This window comes from Thunnus thynnus, chromosome 15, assembly GCF_963924715.1.
Source record: "Thunnus thynnus chromosome 15, fThuThy2.1, whole genome shotgun sequence".
Taxonomy (NCBI): Eukaryota; Metazoa; Chordata; class Actinopteri; order Scombriformes; family Scombridae; genus Thunnus; species Thunnus thynnus.
Window position 1 is genome coordinate 10,674,961 of NC_089531.1, and position 16,968 is coordinate 10,691,928.

The 16,968-nt window shown below is 38.6% G+C and overlaps 1 protein-coding gene across 1 annotated transcript; it reads right to left on the minus strand.

Moving 5' to 3' along the window:
* Nucleotides 1–721: 721 nt before the first annotated feature.
* Nucleotides 722–14,842, minus strand: LOC137198657 (prolyl endopeptidase-like). The gene is made up of 15 exons (XM_067612529.1): nt 14,585–14,842; nt 10,187–10,261; nt 9,947–10,080; nt 9,717–9,847; nt 9,396–9,605; nt 9,143–9,264; nt 8,734–8,839; nt 7,845–8,036; nt 5,972–6,169; nt 4,815–4,918; nt 4,374–4,510; nt 3,332–3,426; nt 3,055–3,186; nt 2,227–2,383; nt 722–1,458 (listed from the first exon to the last, which is right to left on the minus strand). Exons 1-15 carry the CDS (start codon nt 14,624–14,626, stop codon nt 1,164–1,166), a joined length of 2,130 nt encoding a protein of 709 aa, XP_067468630.1. The 5' UTR covers nt 14,627–14,842; the 3' UTR covers nt 722–1,163.
* Between the last annotated feature and the right edge of the window lie 2,126 nt (nt 14,843–16,968).

Genomic DNA, 16,968 nt, shown 5'->3' on the forward strand with positions numbered 1-16,968 from the left:
TGTATATTTCTACTCCTACTGAGCTCCATACGGTCTGCTGACTCCCATGGTGCATTCAAGAAACGCCTGAAAACTCAACACCTTTAACCTTTTAGCCCTTTCTTAATTTTTAATTTTTTTCTTATGCTACTTGCAGTCATTTCTTTCTTTAATAATTATAAAAAAGTATATATTCTGTGTAGCGCTCCTCTCTCATTGTACTTATACCCGGGCAGCTACTTGAGGATTTGTACCACTGCTCTTTCCAAGTCATTGTCCTCTAATACTTGATTTTATTGCCTTGCTTGTAAGTCGCCTTGGATAAAGGCATCTGCCAAACGACAAAATGTAAATGCTCTCCACTACATTTCAGAAATACTTTTCACTCTACCGAATTTATATGACAGCAACTGTATAGTTACTTTGCACATAAAGATTTTATATACAAATTCTTACAAAATATGATGAACTACTGTTGATTACTCAAAAATATACAAGGCTGATTTAAATGTGAATGAGCTGCTCACATGTTTATGTTTCAGGAACAATATTCCAATAATTTAATATATATATATAATAATAAAAGACTCATATTATTATATATTATTTTTACCCTGTGATATTGCTACTTTTACCTATTTACTGCATACTTCTTCCAGCACTGGTGAACAATTCATATACCATCATTTATTAAGTGTAATATTTAGATTTTCTTATGTCTTATGAAGTAGATCGAAAGAAATAGTAATCCAAATAGACATTTTATTGAAAATGCATTAATCCACCATTCATATTCAAATCCAAATTTACAGTAAATGTTCAAAAAAAAATGTCTAAAATCCTTCTTTGCAATTGATTGGTTATGTTAATCTAGAGTTAAGAGAATTATTATAAGTATTTTTGATTTTTGTCACTTTTGGCACTTTTTCTAAAGATTTTAATTTTGTTGCATCTTTCTATAACCGTCAATGGTAACTGCTACATTTGTTCCTCTAATCTTACTCTTCCCTTTTCTAACTTCTAGCCCCATAATTTCCCCTTCATTTCCTCCTAGTTATACAGCTATGCCTTCTTAAAAAAATATCAAAACAAACAAAAGAAATTATGTAAAAAGTCAGCATAATCCCTTAAAAACCTCGCTTATTGTGAATTTCCATCACCTCACTCTCCCTGTCACATTCTCCTCACTCTTTCCAGCTGAGCCCGAGAGTCTCAGCGATGAAGGAATAAATGTGCGTGTCCTCCAAGATGGCCTTTGCAGTGGGTTTCCCTGCACCATGCCCGCTACGGGTGTCCACCCTGACCATCAGGGGCTGACGCTGCACGGGACTGCTGCCCACCCCGTGCTGCAAGGCAGCGCAGTACTTCAGTGTGTGGAGCGGAACCACGCGGTCATCGTGATCTGCCGTCAGAAGCAGGACGGCAGGGTAAGGAGAGCCAGAGTAAGGTGGCTGAGGCAGATTATGGAGAGGAGAATACCTGGGAGAGAAGGTGAGAAAAACTGGTTGGAAGGAAAAATGTGAAGAATCTCTTATCGGGGAGATGAGAGGATATGGGAGCGTTTCGTGAACTTTAATGTGTGATTCAGTTCTTTTGCATATGTGAGTGAGTGTAAAGCTGAGAACAGACCTTGAAATTTCTGAAATCAACAGGGCATTAACACCCCTTAACAACACATATTGTTTTGTTGAGTAAATACAAAGAACAACACACACGACAGGTTGACTATTATCAGAGATGTACCACCAGGCAACCTCTGATAATCCAGCAGGAAGACAAATTCTCATGTGTGACTGTATCAAAATAGAAACAGACATCCGTCAAAACCTATTTGCCTTGCAAATTTATGCTGCAATCAGAGCATAAAAAGGCAAATAAATTGAGAAAAATGTAAGAAATCTGGATGGGAAGTAAGATAAACACATGCGGGCAATGACGTCTGTAAACTCTGATGAGGACAGAACTGAAAGTTGTGGCTTTTATCTAAAACCTGATGGGCTGGATTATAAAATAATCACCACACTATTTAGCTTTTTTCCTTACAGTTCATTGAAACTATTATCGCTCGCACTCCCTCATGTGTCAGCGATCCCTATTCCACTAAATGTAAACATCAACTGGCTGGAGCAGAACTTTAATTGGTCAAACGATCTCAATATTTCCACCGGTTTAGCGATCAGGATTTGAGTGACATATTTTTGTGCGTGGTAATATTTAAGTGACTTGTTGTGTCTGTGTGTTCCATACTTGATGAGCCACTTAAACTGCTCTGGGTCATCAGAACAGCCGTAGTCGGTGGTCCAGGCATGACCGATGGTGTACTTGTGGAAATTCAGCATATCCATCACCCCCACCTCTGCCACAGCACAGCCGTACAGGTCCGGACGCTGGTTCACGCATGCCGCTGTGTGTGTGCATTTCAAATTTGTGTTATAGATTGAATTTGCTTACTAATACACACACACATACACACATACGTCCCCTTTACCTCACACTGTAGGACACAATCACTCCTAAATGGCCACTTACGCAGCAGGGAAGAAGGCACAAGTTGGGTTTGTGCGATGCCATATGGCAGCCAGCCTTTGGTAAATGATGTGACTAAGCACTGTTTAATGTGCTGTTTAATGGCTAAATTAATTGAGGCTAAGCAGCTAACTACTGTTAGATGAATTTGACATTAGCAATTATGCCAAAGCTATAATACAAAGCATTCAGTATCTTAGCTTTGAAGTTGAGGTGAATTCAGTTTAAGCAGATATAAATATGTGTATTTTTAGTGGCTTTATGAGTGAAACTGCAAAGAAAGTGGGAGCTGAGCTGTTAAATTGGGGAGAAAGAGGAGGTAAAGCTCCAGATTTTGACTATAAAAATGAAGAGCATGGCTTCCCCACCTTGACAACTTCAACTCCTGTGCGTAACATGTAATGGACTGTTACATAATCGTCCCTTAGATATACCTTTAAAACCCTTTCATTTCATCTTGCCTTCTCCCTCTGACTTTATCACTAGATTTCTCTGTAAATACATAATCACATAATGTAATGACGCTCACACAGCTGATTCTGTACTTACCCACTAACAGCCCTCCATTAGAGGCTCCATTGATAGCGATGCGGCTGGCTGTGGTGTACTTTTCCTGGATGAGATACTCGGCTGCGCACTGGAAGTCATCAAAGCATGTCTGCTTGTTCCCTAATGTACCGGCTACAAAACACATGACGCAGTACAAGTCGGAATTACATCAAGGAACATCATGTTTTAATACTTTCAAACTAACACTGTCTGTCTGTCTCTGATTTACTCTTCAGTATCTCCTGTATTTCTGTGTGTACCCGTCATAAGTCTGTACCTTTGTGCCAGGTGAGGCCGTACTCTCCACCGCCTCTGATGTTGGCCACTGCCAGGACCCCTCCCAGGTGTCTCACATACACCAGGTAAGCAACACTGACCGTACAAAGACAGAGGCAAGAAATAAAAGGATGTAAGTGCACACAAGGTTATGGACGTACATGGGAAAAACATCATTAGCAGCATAAAAATCTACCTGAAGCACATTTTTTGTTCACGACTGAGCAAAATCTAAACATAAATAAATGAACTGCAGAAGTGGTGATAGTAGTAGTAATGCTGTATATTTAGAATACAATCAAACCATTTTTTCAATTATTTTTAAATCACACTAACATTTCACTCATATTACACTTATAATATATTCCTATTCTATATATCTACCTTTAGATTACATCTTCATTCCAGTCTTATGAGGTGTCAGGTATTTAGGGTACGTGAAAGTAAACAGTATCGTCACTGATGCCTATACCGGCTGCTGCATCCTCTCATTTGCAGAAAAATCAGACACAAAGTAGACCCTCATATTTTTAATCTTTGTTTTGAAGTATGCTCCAAGGGGCTGATGATGACAACAGCGGCAAGGACCAGCAATCAGCTCCCTTTCATATTTTATTTCCAAATAGCACCTCCCTTCCCGAGCTTATGTAACCCAACTAATGAATGTGAGCTGTATGATATACCGCGCAAAATACATTTTAAAATGTGTCGTTTCCTGAAATTGTAGCACCTAACACAAAATACAAAATATAACAGTCACAGCACAAAGCAGCAGAGATAATAAGGCTAGGATCTGATGATAGACAGAACAAACACAGCCTCTTTGTTAGTTTTTTTTAGAAAACTGCCGTGTAAATGACTTTGACAGGCACCTGTACATATCACTCTATCCTGGACTATTGATAGCGATATTTATAGTTACACCTCTACCAGTTTGTACTTGATTACTCTTCATCTGTCTCTGCTTGTCTTTGTCAGCTGATATCAGAGAAGACAGTTGTTAAAAACGGTTAAGCGAGTTTGACCAGAGAACTTGTACCTACTTGTAGTATGGTTGAATGGAATTCTCAAATCCTCCGTATCCATAAAGAAAGACAGGATGAGTCCCGTCTTTCTTCAGGCCCTTGGCGTGGACTAAAAACATGGGGATCTTGGTTCCATCTTTACTGGGATAAAACACCTAAAAATATAATAAGAACTGTATTATGTGGCATGGCTTTCACACTCGTGTTTTTTCTACAAGTCAAAAAAATGAGCTGTTCACACATATCATTTACCACTTCCTTTATCATAATGCATATGTTTCTGGGAAATCTGCATCACGCTATGAATTTGCAACCAGTAAATGTGATAATATAACAGGAAGATATGAAATGGAAGGTGAGAGAAAAAAATACAAAGAAAGAAGAATGGGGAAGTTTTAACAAGAAGACGTATGGTCTAGTTTAACAGATAAGTAAAGAACATAGAAAACAGTACATTACCTGGGTGGTCTGATAGTCTTCTTGCTTGATGCCTTTTACCTCCACTTCCCTGAACACTCTGGGTTCTGGGTTCGACTTGCTCAAGTCACAGTGGTAAATGATACCTGGGTACCAGAGAACAAAGGCCATGTAGGTTAGAGGTTACTGTGTGTTTCTGCGATTGCGTGGGGATACTTTAATAACTCATTGTTCATATTAGGTATGAAGATATTAACGTATTAAAAGTCAGTAGTGCCTTTGGTGATCCCCTGACTTTTGCTCTAGCACCACCATAAAGTTCACATTTGTGGTTTCAGTGAAATGTCTCAACAAGGATTGGATCATGAAACTTGGTACAGACATTCATGTCCCCCTGAATTTGTCCAATATTTTGGTTTATGACCAACTACCTGCAAAAATATAATATCCTCAGCTTTACTTTGTGTTTAAAACTTAAGTAAAATAACATTTTTTGTCATGCCAACTCTATGTGGGACATGTTCAGTGGTAGTTCTGATTGATTACTATGGGCTGTTCACAATTTTTCAAGTCTGTCTTAAAACATCAGTCAGGTGTCCAAATGGTGAGGTTTTCTTCATGTAATCATTCCTCCTGTTCATACTGGCTATCAAAATATCCCCTTCAAGTACCCTGTCAGTGTAAATGATGGGAGGCCAAAATCCACAGTGTGTCCACACAGTCATTTAAAAGTTGATGTGAAGCTTATATGAGGCTTCAGCAGTCTAAGTTAGTCATATCAAGTGGATATCTGCCACATTTACAGTCTTTTTCACATAAAATTCCCTCTGTTTGCCTGTTGAGCTGTGGTAGAAGTATAGTAACAAAAAGAGAGGTTTTGGCACTAAAAAGACTGTAACATTGAAAGATATCTACTTGATTGGACTAATTTGGATGGCTGAAGCCTCATATTAGCTTCAGATAAACTTTTAAATATATTTACAGAGGGAGGCTCGTGGATTTAGGCCCCTGTCACTTACATACTAAGTGCATTATGAAGGAGAAAAACCTATATTAATGTTCATTTGGGTACCTGACTGTTTTAAGACAGACTTGAAAAAATGTGAACCTGTCCTTTAAGTAAATTAAGACATTTGTGTGTTGTGTTTCTTGGCAGTAAATATGCATGATGCATTGTTATTACTAATGGCAGACATTACCTGGTGTAGTGAAGGAGGTAAACTTGTAGAAGAACTCAGAGTGTTTCTTCTTGCAGCTCACTCCAGCCACTGTGCCAACGTCCAGCGGCAGGTCCCTGACCAGCTGGCCTGTAGACAGCTCGTACAGCTGCAGAATGTCTTTCACGTCATGGAGGTAGTTGACCAGCAGGTGGTGGTGGTTTACACAGGAGACGAGGCCTGCAGAGGGATACAAGGAGGAAGCAATAAAAAGTAAACATGATAGCATGAATCTGGTTTCATTGAAAACAAAGAGAAACTGTATCCTAATTCTGTCTGTTACTATCAGTATTAATTCCTTCACGGCTAATTTACCTTTTTATCTTGATATTAAAGAGTCATTTCATAATCCTTTCATAAAGGCAGTTACTTAGTTATTGACTATGGATTGATTGTGACTGTATTGATTTGTTAATTCAACTGAGGTGTACAGGTAGATTTAAGAGTTAAAGAGGTATATAGAAGTCTATATCCATTTACTGAAACCTTATTAAATCTCATCAACAGCCTGCAGAGGGCAGTCTAATATACTGTAAGTGTGATGCATTGTAAATACAGCCTTATTGCTCAGCAGATGGCAGTGGTGCTAGAGGCTGCTATCTCTTAGTTACTGTTTATTATACACACATTAACCAAAACTCCATATATGGTATTCCCCTTCATGCATCATCAGTGTCTGGACAAGGACAATGGAGAGTAACTGATGAATCACCGACTGTACAATTTATATCAGACTTCATAAGCAATACTTGGCAGTCCAACCACCTTCACTATTAGGCCCCACTTGAAGTCGATATGGCACAAAAATTTATATTGGACATATTATTGAACTGATAACTGACCTATTACAAGGCTCTAAAGAGCTTGACACAAGATGGCATCATTAAAAAGAAGACAAGGCACACTTTAGAAGATGAAGCCTCTGACTTGCCAGTCAATGAACCAGCTGCATGAGTATTCGATTATATTATACAAGTTATTAAAACTTCAAAAGCAAGGGAGTAACATGATATTATTGGATGTAACTTTCGACTTCCTTCTATTAAGTGCATGCATACCGTTAGTGTTTGATACCATGGCAATATGCGTATTGTACCGCTATAAACACATAAGACATATACAAACACAACAATAAGCAGAAAAAAATAGTTTAAAAAAAAATATAAAATTATCATAATAATTTAAAAGCTCACATAAAATAGTATGTATACAGAAAAATATAATATAATAATATAATAATGGAGAAAGCAAAAGACCACAAACTTTCACAAATAAAGCAAATATATCCAAATATTTTATTCACCTCTAAATTTGTACTGGTGTGTGTGCATGTGTGTGTACTTATTTCGCGGAGGAAATGACAACATTCACTGTTGTATGGCTGACTGATTTTATAATTACAATTTCCATCATTCGACTGACTAATAACAGAAAAAAAGTTAGACAAAGTGCTTATGGGTCAAGTTTCACTTTTTGAGCAGAGTTCCCTCTGACGAACATCTTCAACCGCATACAGAACTTCCCACTTGTTGTGGTCCGAAAGTCATCGAAACATGAGGTCAGAAATTCAACGAAAAAGTGTTTTGCAAGATTTTAGTGGCTAAATTGTGGAACTATGATTCCTTGTATAAGCCCTTTAGGTATTACTAAACCCTTGAGGATTTTATACACCGCTGAAACAAAGCGGTGGCTGTCATGCCAACAAACGTCTGTTATACAAACCCACTTACATTGATGTAGTACTGAAATCTCAGACTCACTAGATTTCTCCTGTAGGGAACTGATACTGTAGTAGTTGAACTATACTACCTGACTTTCACTTCTATACTCCATTGTCATCTCCGTTTAGTCTCACCCAGGACATCCTTGTCGTGCTGCGGTATGAGTGTTGTCCAGTGCTGCTTGTCTGGTTTCTGGATGTCTATGTTGATGAGACAGTACCGAGGAGCATCCGAGTTGGAGTGGAAAGTGAATACAGTTCCCTCGTTGGTGATATAGGAGTACTGGGCGTCAAAGTTGTCCACGAGTTTGACCCATGGCAGCAGGCCTGGAGGAGGACATTCATCAAATTACAAGATAAACTTAACAAAGAAAAACAGCTCGATTAAATAAAAGATGCATCACGTGATTTTTATTAATATCACTGAACACTGGAAACTCAAGGCCCGAACACCCCACCCAACCCTTCCCCTGAAATATGGTTGCCAGTATAAACCGATGACACGATTTCACAATAAGCTTGCATTAAAAATTCCTTTTTTGGACCTGAAAACCTCAATGTGAGTTTTGAAATCTTCACCATCTGGTGAAATAATCGTTGAGTCACTGGCATTGGCATCGACTACCCAGACAACCCACTGTTGATACAGCAGTTATTTTGTGCTATTAATATATAAAGAAAGTTTCGTTTGCCACTTTAAAATCTGCAAGCAGATGAGTTTTTTAATGAATCCATGTTTGATCTGAGAAGATACATGTCTATTGCTATTCTACTGCTATTTTTCAACTGAAAATTTAAAGCAGCACTTAGTAATATAAAGTTGATGCTGTCAATATTAAAAAGGTATTTATGGACTTTAAAGGATTTAGTTTACAGCTTCACTTAGATCAATTTACTGTTACATCAACTTAAGAGTAGTACAAAAAAAAGCCACAACAGACCTTTGGTTTCATTTTATACCTGTCATCCTACTTCTCAAGAAAGCATGTGATCTGAGTTGTGTGCTTGTCACAAGGCTACAGACCTGTGATGCCATTGGGGAGCTGCTGAAGGTCACAATACCACAGCTGGTTGACAGGCTCACAGCCTTCAGTGATGGACAAAACAGCATATCTGCCATCATCTGATATCTGGGAAACGAAGGAAGAAAGGCGCGAGAGAAAGATTCGTGATTATGTGAATGTAGCACTTGCTATGACAAGTTTTAACTTTCTCTCACCACTCCTATTGAGAAACACAGCACACTCATCCTAACCAACCATCCGACAAACCAACCAGTGAGGTCATCAATTTGCATTTCACAATTTAAACATTTTCACCTACAGTCAGTAAAAGGTGTGCTTAAGTGATGGCTTTAAATTAAGCTCTAATTAGCTGCAAATTGGTGAATATGATCTCAATTAATAATTGACTCGAGTTTAGTATTTACTTACTGTAACTGAGCTGTGCCACTTGGGATGATCGGGGAACTCTGCAACCAGAATGTCTTCAGACTGCTTGGTGCCGATGACGTGGAAGTAGAGCTTCTGGTTGATGTTAGAAGTGGTCTCTGTGCCTTTAGCCAAATACAGAAAGATTAAGTCTTGACTACATTTATATTAGTCATTGTACGGTACAATGTTTAGGTTAAAGGTGTTGTTTCTCTGATGCATCATATGCTAGTGTGCACAGGTGTCTCTTCCTCACCGTCAGTCTTGCCTTCCTGGCGTGGGTAGCAGTTGTAGAAGACACCCTTCGCGTCGTGAGTCCAGGCCAGGCAGCTGAATTTGACCCTCTCCAGTACATCAGGCAGTGGGGTGAGGTCATCTGCCTTCATGAAATGCACTGTTACCCAGTCTGAGCCACTGCTACTCAAACCATATGCAAAATATTCACACTCCTCTGATAGACGGCCCACTGGACAGAGAGAGGGACAAAGAAAAGGGGGAAGTGAGCACTATTATTCTATTTTTCATGCCTCTGCTTGTCTATATGTGCAGTATATATATGCACTGATGTTTGGCTCACTTTTCAGTGCCACGGTGCCGTCTTCGGACAGCTTATTGGGGTCAAAGAATACGGTGGCGGGTTCATCAAGAGAGTCCTGCACATACAGCACACTCTGGTTCTGGAGACCTTTGTTGTGAAAGTAAAAATACCTGAAAAGAAAAACAGGAAATAAAGTTACAGTAAGCAAGTCCTTCTCCTAAGTGTAGCTGTTTTTCTGTTGTAACAATCCCTTTGATTTTAGCTGGTACCTCGTTCCTCTTTTGTAAGGGCAGCTGTATTTGGGATAATCATAAAGCTCAGTGAGACGCTGGTGGAATTGAGCCCGGACAGCACACTGCTCCAGGTACGGCATGGTCAGTTTATTCTGCTCCTCAACGAAGGCCTGAGAAACAAAAAGGGAGAAGAGGGTCAACATTTGTAGATTTTTCCATGAAAGCACTGAAAGGCTTTCTACGCAAGTCCCCTACACGTTACGTATCTTCACATACCATCGTTTCTTTGCTGTCAGGGTCCTCCAGCCATGCATAGGGATTGCAGATCTTAGTTCCATGGTAGTCATCCACCTGCTCCAAGGATATTCAAGTTAAACAGGAACAAACTCACCAGCATACACACCCAATCAACAACTGTGTTATATCTTTGGCATTCAAACTTGATTTTCTTGACAGAAGGGAGTCTCTTGTGCAATGCTATGGTTTGAACTTCCTTCCAAAAACAATTTTCAGTAGAACTGACAAGCATCTGTACTTGTGACTGTCAAATGTGTTTAAAATTTTGAAAGACCGACCTTGCAACAGCGGACAGACTGAATTTGTTGCCCATTCACTCACCACACACACACACACTGTGTCCATTGTGTTCATGGGAGGCACCTGGTCAATGTTCTAGTTTCCAGTAATCTCAATGAGAGATCATTTCCCTTTAGTTTTCAATTAACCTAAAAAGTTGTGTTAACACCTTCTTATGCTTAGATGTATCACATTAGGTTAGTAGTCTTTTTATATATATATTTATATTTTATAGAGCCAACCACATTTTCCATTTAGATATCAAAGTGCAGCCAACTGCCAACATTGCTGGTGAGTTGTGGTGTAAGAGACAAATTTGTGTACTTACGAATGAATACAGTATCAGACAAAAGTTTGGACACGCTTTCTCATCCAAGAATAGGAAGGTGTGTCCAAACCTTTGACTGGTTCTGCACTCTAAGTACATTTAAATTATGCCAAATTTCCTGTAAAGCACTGCAGGATTATTCCTGAGAATTTAACCATAGTTTGGCATTGTTTCATGACAATACCACTATAAAGCACCTTTCCTCTGATGTATTTTTACCTTTCTGTCTCTGTCGAGACAGAGACAGCAGAACAAATATCCAGAGGCAGAAAGCTATAACTCATACTCCTACATTCAGTTCTCATGAAGTCAGTGGACATGTTCCCAGTCCTTCACCTACGCGTTCTAAATTGTCTTGAAAACTGCTGTTGGAGCATGTCCATCTCTAAGAATGGACGTCCTGTTTCCTAAGACATTGTGGGTAGGTATCACGTCACGAAATACAAGCATCGGTGTTTGACGTTTGAGGAGAGTCAAGTCAGTTTTATTTGTACAGCCCAGTACCACGTAAGTATTTACAATGTATCAAAGGGCTTTAGAGGCCGACAACGTAGTAAACCACGTTTTCAGTTCCATCATCTTCCCTTCAGCTATTGTCTGTTGCCGTACACATTCTGCATTAGTGCGGACATGGTGCTCAAAGAAAAATCGGTATGAGAAAAAAGACCGACAGTTACAGTACAGACGAGTTTGGATCTGAACTTGTGTGCCATGACGGTGCATCTGCTGAACAAGCCCTTTGTTGCAACTGCTCAAACATGTTGTGATTCTTGAAAGTAAGAATCTTGTCTCCCACATCACACCACCTCCAAGATGAGACTGCAGGGTGTTACACATGATCAATCTGCAACCGTGAAAAGCGTGGGGGGAAGTGTTTCGCTTCGTATTGATGTCTTCACACAGGTTGGAGTGGAACACTTGGCGAGCACTACTGACATCTCACATCACATAAATCTGGTAATCAAGTTGTCAAACACGTTAGCTCCACATCATATTTTAAGATTACAGAAAACTCGGCATAAATTGTACTCAGATATTGGCTAATAATGACTTGTGTTAGAAAAGTTGGAACCTGAAAAAGGCCTATATTTACATACAATTTCTCTCAATGTCTGGATATAATGAAAGAGAAGTTTAGAAATTCACCTACATGTTGTCTGCTTCGGACAGAACGCCATTTTTACAGAGCAACTAGAATTATGCTACACCTCTGGAAAAATAGCTGTTACACAGATAAATGAGTGGATAACATCAATTATTTTAATAAATGTATGTTAGCTAGATTCAAAGCTAATATTGTAAAAATGTTTACCTAATTTTGATATTTGGTATATGTTTATAATATTTTATCTGATCTTGTCATTCAGTTTACAAAGCATGCATGTGAACCAGTAAGCAAAATGATGGCTGAATGATGTTATTCATCAGATGAACTAGATTTTTGGTCTTTAAAATTAGTCATGAAAAAGTGCATTTTTAACTTTTTATCAAGCAGACATCTGGGCCTCATCTGCTTTAATCCATTCATTGCATCTGCTGAGATGTGATATGTACATGCACTGCCATTTTTACAGTATGTGTGAGCGTGAGTTCGTCATTGCCAGTATATCTCTCCCATACGTGACATTTTGTAATTTCCCTTTGTCATTTTATTTCCTTAAAACTGCAAATGATGCACCAGCCAGGTGCATCACTTGCACCATCAGGCAATGCCTATCTGTCCCTGCTGTAAAATACTTCTATATGTTTCCTTATGTTGCCTAGAAAGGTTACTCATTAAAATTTTGATACCGGTGCGTTAATTGCAGACACTGCAGAATTTTATACAGTTCAAGGGAGCAAGTTTCAAGTATAATTAAGACGTACACTCAGGGCTATAGATACCACTGAAGACGTGAAAGTCATGTCCTTGGTATTTTTTCTGGGAAGGTGAGGTTTTTAAATCAGTTTACACCCTACAATAACGAAACAAAGTACATATGGTGGGTTGGCAAGGCTGATTCTGATACTCTTTACAATCAACTTTTACTGTTTTAGGGGGATAATATAAATAATTGAGTCATTACATTGAAGCTAAAATTATTAGTTGATTGGTCAGTCAGTCAATAGATAGAAAATTAATCAGTTATCTTTAATTCATTTTGAGCAAAAAATTAAACACATTCACTGGATCCAGCTTCTAAAATGTGTTAATGGTTTGCTTGGTCTTCTATGATGTTTTCTTAATCTTACATGAATGTAAATTGAATGTCTGTGGCTTTTGGACTATTAATCAGATAAAACAAGCAATTTAAATAAGTGAGCTTGGGCTTTGGGAAATTGTGAATTGGGAATTTTTCCTCTATTTTCTGACATTTTACAGAATAAACATTTAATAAATTAATTTACTAAATAATCTGCAGCTAAATCAGTGCTGAAACCACAGTTAGTTGCAGCCATCAATTAAGATAAAAATAGATTTAACGTTTATCCACCAGAAACCTATTCCTGGAAGTGTGGTGAAGGCTTTGAAACAGCCTTTAAACCATCACACTGTGAGATCAAATTTACAGAAAACCAGTGGTGGATCGTAACTAAGTATTACATCTACTCAAGTACTGTACTTAGGTACAATTTTGAGGTACTTGTACTTCACTTGAATATTTCCATTTTATGCTACGTAATACTTCCTCCCCACTACATGTCAGTCTTACAAAAAGCAGTGTGTAGTCGAGGTCACATTTCAGATGTCTATGAGTTGTTAAAAGCTCAATTGAATAGTGATTTTTCCCTCTAAATTTCTCATATGGTTTAATTTCAATGGATGTTCAAATGATCCAATATTTCACCAAAAAGCAAAGATTAGAGAAAAAAATCCAAAAACGTTCATTCTTTCCTCTCCCATTAATCATCTCACGACCCCTCAGATTAATCTGGTGACCCTTTGGAGGGGCCCCACCCCTAGGTTGGGAACACTGGACTAAACCAGATAACTGTATATAAAGTAGTTCACACTTGCTCCACCTAAAGCAGCCACAACAGTAACATGCTGCTCACACACTGATGCTTCACTATTAATAATCCAATGATGTCATATTTATCAGTCAGAGGGCCCAAATCACTACTTTTAATGCAATACTATAAGTACATTTTGCTGTTAATACTTATGTACTTTTACTAAAGAAGGATTTTTCATGCATGAATTGTAATGGAGTATTTTTACATTGCTGTATTAGTACTTTTAAGTAAAGAATCTGAATACTTCTTCCACCACTGCAGAAAGCTGATCACTTGAATGTGTGCAAACTTATGCTGGGAGAATAATTCAATATATTTCTCACTTCATTTTGATATTAGAGAGGTGTATTATTGCACACATGAGTGGTCATAGGCCTAAACGGATGTTAAATGGAGGACACACCTTAGTGGAGCTCTGACAGTCTCAGCAGAAAATAGTGGCCATTATGGGTGTAGTTTAACTGGGCTGCTGTTTCATGGGATGATGGTGTTACTTACATTACTGAAGTGAATGACAAACAACAAACAGCCACGTGTTTACTTTCTTTCTCCCTCTCGAGCGTTAGCTGACGCCGCGTGACTTTTTCCGTCGCTATTAAAAGTTTTGTTTTTGTATCTTCAATCATTCGCCATTTGTGTTTCTTTCACCCTCCACCCACATGACTTGTCTTTCTCTTCCTGGTCTCGCTTTCCCTGCTTGCGGTGTGCTCGCTGCACAGCTAACAGAGAAGTCAAGCAGACAGAAAAAGAGACGGCTGGACTTTGTCACTGACCTTACTCTCATCTCTGCGCGCAGCCGGATACTTAAACGCCATGGCGGAGTTTCCTAAATGTGTTCTTCTGTGTCACCGAGTCGTCTTACTGTTGCTAGTTTGTTTGTTTGTTTGTTTGTTTTATCTTTTTTTTTGTTCTTCTAAATGTAGCGTCTTAACGCAATCAGTGGAGCCTTGAAATGAAAGTGAAAGCATTTTTTCCTCACACACGCACACACACTCGTACAAGCCGCCTTCGGCTGCGCCTCGTACAGGAAATGACGTGTCATGGTCGACAGACGCTCAGAGCACACGTGCGTCTATGTGCTTGTGCGCGTTTCAGGTTGAAAACATACCACAAGATAGCTGATGGCCTAGATACTAAGTTTCATGACGCAACATCCACATGTTTTTCCCCCAAAAAATGAAATACTGAAATTTTATTTCTCTTAAAAAAAATGTACATTTACATGACAGCCTAATGAAAATAGGCTACAGCAAGGTTATTCAGGATTTTTCAGTGCAGAGGAAACGCAGGCCTATATGTTTGATTCATTTCTTTTAATTCATTTAAGAGTAAAATAGATTTATACTGTTTTGGATTGCATCTGAGGTCAGATTTCATGTTTCACATTAGTAAGTTACAAGTTATTTAATACTCATTTGGCTAAAAATGACTTGTGGACATATGCTCTGTGTTACACGAGGAGACTAGAGATGTACTTTATTGGTTATTCGCACACAATAAACAGCAGCCTGCTTAATTTATGGTTGATTATAAGTTCTGTTGTTGTTGTCTTAAAAGAAATTAACAAACAAATTATGTTCAACTGCCACCTATTTGTGTGTGTGAAAAACATATCTGCTCTGGTCCAACAGTGCTGAAGTTGTGGAATTAAAAAAGTGTTAGAATACACTCATTAAAATTTAATTTCTGGTATTAATTAGACTTAATTTTAGCAGCATGCACCGTTCAAACAGCACGGTTATATTCACTTACATGAGCCATGTGTTTATTTTGTTGTCTACAGTGGATTTGTGACATAAGCTATGAAAGTCAAAACTTCAGCGGCCATCAGGGGGCCAAACATTTTTGCAGGAAGGCCACTGTTTGCCTACCACTGGGCCACAGTGTTGAGTCACACAGCAAAATGCCTCTTGAGCCCTTTTTGATAGCCGCTGTAGTCTAATTAAAGTAATTTTTTTTAGCATTGAACTTGACACCAAAAAGAAGCTAACAAAGAAAAAGAAAAGAAGGATGGGTTTGTTTGCATGGGCACACCAGCACATGTAGGCATCCAGACCTCACAGAGCATAAGCAAGAGGAGGTTGTGCATTGATACTAAGAGCTGCATCACTTGTGGAGATATGGCACGTGCACTGAGTCACGTTGCTAAAAGTCTGTTTGGATAAAAATAAGATGCATTAGAATTATTGTGGATTTCATTCATCAGAAAACAGCTGCATGGAATTACAGGCTACTTAAATCCTTTCTAGGGCAGCGACCATTATTGTCATTAGTAGATGATTAGGTTAATCTCACAAAATATTAGGACAAAATGAGACACAAACAGATATACAAAACCCAGAGATGTTTAATTAACTGTACAACGGTCAAACAGCTAGAAATGCAGCAAATACTCACATGTGAAAAGCTGAGTCCTGTGAACATTTAGCATTTTTTTGTGACTATTGATGTAAAGAGTCCTACAGTGTGTCAATGACAACATCTGTATTATGTCTTTGGCAGTAAAACACAGGCACATTCAAGAGCACAAGTACAAGCATAATGGATTTTTTCCTGTCATGGCCAAACCAAAGACGTAAGACATCTGCATTTGAAGATAAATCTATCTTATTTAATTGAAACAACTTCTATGAATGAGTTTGCCACATTCAGTGTTACGCCATTAAAAATCATCCTTAATCTTGATAAAGGGTTCAGTATTTGCACAGTTGTGCTTCCCTTAACATGGTGCTTTTATAGAAAGTTGTGACGCAATAACTGGTTAATGATGCATAAACTGACATCATTCTACCAACATTTGTTTGTTTTGTTATGAATTTAGCAGGAACTGGTTTGAAGGTAACACGATATGTTGAAACAGTGCGCATCGTGGATTAACACCCCTCAGGATGGAAGGACTGAGACAGAGAGAGAAAAAGAAGAAAAACAGAGTTCCAGACGTGTAATCTGTCTAATCCACAAAGCTGTGAAAACGACTGGGGAGAAAAGGGGGAGGAAAGGAGGGGAAAGACAGAAGACAGGGAGTTAGAAAGAGGGCTAATTTCAAACTAATTTAGCTAAGGTGATTAAGTGAGACTTGATGAGAAAATAAGCTGTTAAAGGCCCCTGACCCTGTTACAGTGTATTTACCTCTCTGTCTTAGTGGTTATATATATAT

Bases quoted from the DNA above. Each gene is read 5' to 3' on its own strand.
- LOC137198657 (XM_067612529.1), bottom strand. From the start codon at position 14,626: ATGGCGTTTAAGTATCCGGCTGCGCGCAGAGATGAGAGTAAG. The intron at 10,081-10,186 runs GTATGTGAAGAT...TTTGTTTCTCAG, and splicing joins CTGACAGCAAAGAAACGATG to GCCTTCGTTGAGGAGCAGAA. The intron at 4,919-5,971 runs GTAATGTCTGCC...TCTGGTACCCAG, and splicing joins TACCTCCTTCACTACACCAG to GTATCATTTACCACTGTGAC.